Source organism: Sinocyclocheilus anshuiensis, unplaced genomic scaffold (genome assembly GCF_001515605.1).
Source record: "Sinocyclocheilus anshuiensis isolate Anshui unplaced genomic scaffold, SAMN03320099.WGS_v1.1 scaffold904, whole genome shotgun sequence".
Classification (NCBI taxonomy): domain Eukaryota; kingdom Metazoa; phylum Chordata; class Actinopteri; order Cypriniformes; family Cyprinidae; genus Sinocyclocheilus; species Sinocyclocheilus anshuiensis.
The window spans coordinates 140,093-141,358 of record NW_015552589.1 but is presented as its reverse complement, the minus strand read 5'-3'; the positions used below and the strand labels follow the sequence as shown (position 1 = coordinate 141,358).

The 1,266-nt window shown below is 37.7% G+C and overlaps 1 protein-coding gene across 2 annotated transcripts in view; it reads right to left on the bottom strand.

Annotated features, from left to right (window-relative positions):
• Positions 1-1,266, bottom strand: part of LOC107665489 (uncharacterized) — a 26,017-nt gene extending 24,751 nt beyond the window's left edge. For both annotated transcript variants that reach the window (XM_016456394.1, XM_016456395.1), the window contains exon 1: positions 1,202-1,266. In XM_016456394.1, the coding sequence (XP_016311880.1) occupies positions 1,202-1,259 (58 nt within the window). In that variant the 5' untranslated portion in view covers positions 1,260-1,266. The remainder of the gene's footprint in view (positions 1-1,201) is intronic.

The following is a 1,266-nucleotide window of genomic DNA, read 5'->3' as shown; positions in this document are numbered from 1 at the left end:
GCCACAGCAGCAGCAGCGTAGCAGATCTATTCCGCCAAGACCAAATACATTAACATTGTCATGTACATTAACATGCCAATCCTTCCGAGAGTTGTCATGACAGAACTGTTGTTAATAATTGATATTAATACTTGGAGACAGAGAGAGAGCAAGAGAGAGAGGTTCTTCCCTACTTTACGGTGACCAAATGTCCCCTCAAGTGTAGTAATGCCATTAAATTTGGAACTTGTGTGGACATTTTGTGGACCCTATGAGGAAACTAGTTTATAAATTACAGTACAGAATTTTTTTTTTTGTACAGCATAAAAACCATTACATCTATGGAATGTCTCCATAAAACATGGAAACCTGTGTGTGTGTGTGTGTCTAACCCCTCTCTCCTACTATACATTCAATTTTTCTTGTGATGAAAATACACAAGAAAAACTTAGCATCAAAACTTAGATGAAATTACTTGGCATCAACTAAAACTGTTTTGCAACAGCCAAATACACAAAATACTGTTCTTTTTAGCAGCATCATATGACCCCTTTAAGTTAACACAGATCAACTTACTCAACAGACATCATCAGACACAATCAAAACATCAATGATAGCACATCATCATACCAACAGCTTTAGAAATTCAGACACCCAAAGTGTCAAAACTTTGCACTCTATAAATGACTACACGAATCAATGCCTCAACTTTCCCTAACTTAAAAAAGGAGGCATATACCTGACACTGAGGGAGATAAATAGAGAGGAAGAGGAAGGGAGAAGCCTCATCCTGACATCACAAAACCAACAATGGGACACCATATCATCTTTTATTTATGCACCTAACAGCTTGCCTGAAGATACAGGAGGCTCTCTCAAAGAGTGAGTCATCCTTTTCTCACTCTCTCTTTCTTTATCTCCCTCCCTTTCTCCACCATATCTCTCATTTTCAAAGCATCTATCTGACATCAAATTCACTTTGAGACTGGGACTTCCTATGACTCTCTTGCATATTTTGATTGTGTGTGTCTGTCTGTGCACATAATAACACATCATTTTAGTATAACTGTATATGCAGCATCTATAATTTGAAGGTAGCATGCTGATAATTAAACTTAACATTATTGCTGCATGCTTTTAGGCTACATTACATGCTGGTATTACTTACCACATACTGTCACGCTAATTGCATAACTATAAATAGCACTGAACATGTACTGACCTCCCAATGTGCTATAGAAGGCATGATGATGATGGAAAATGCTCTTAGCAGTCCCCATAGCAAAC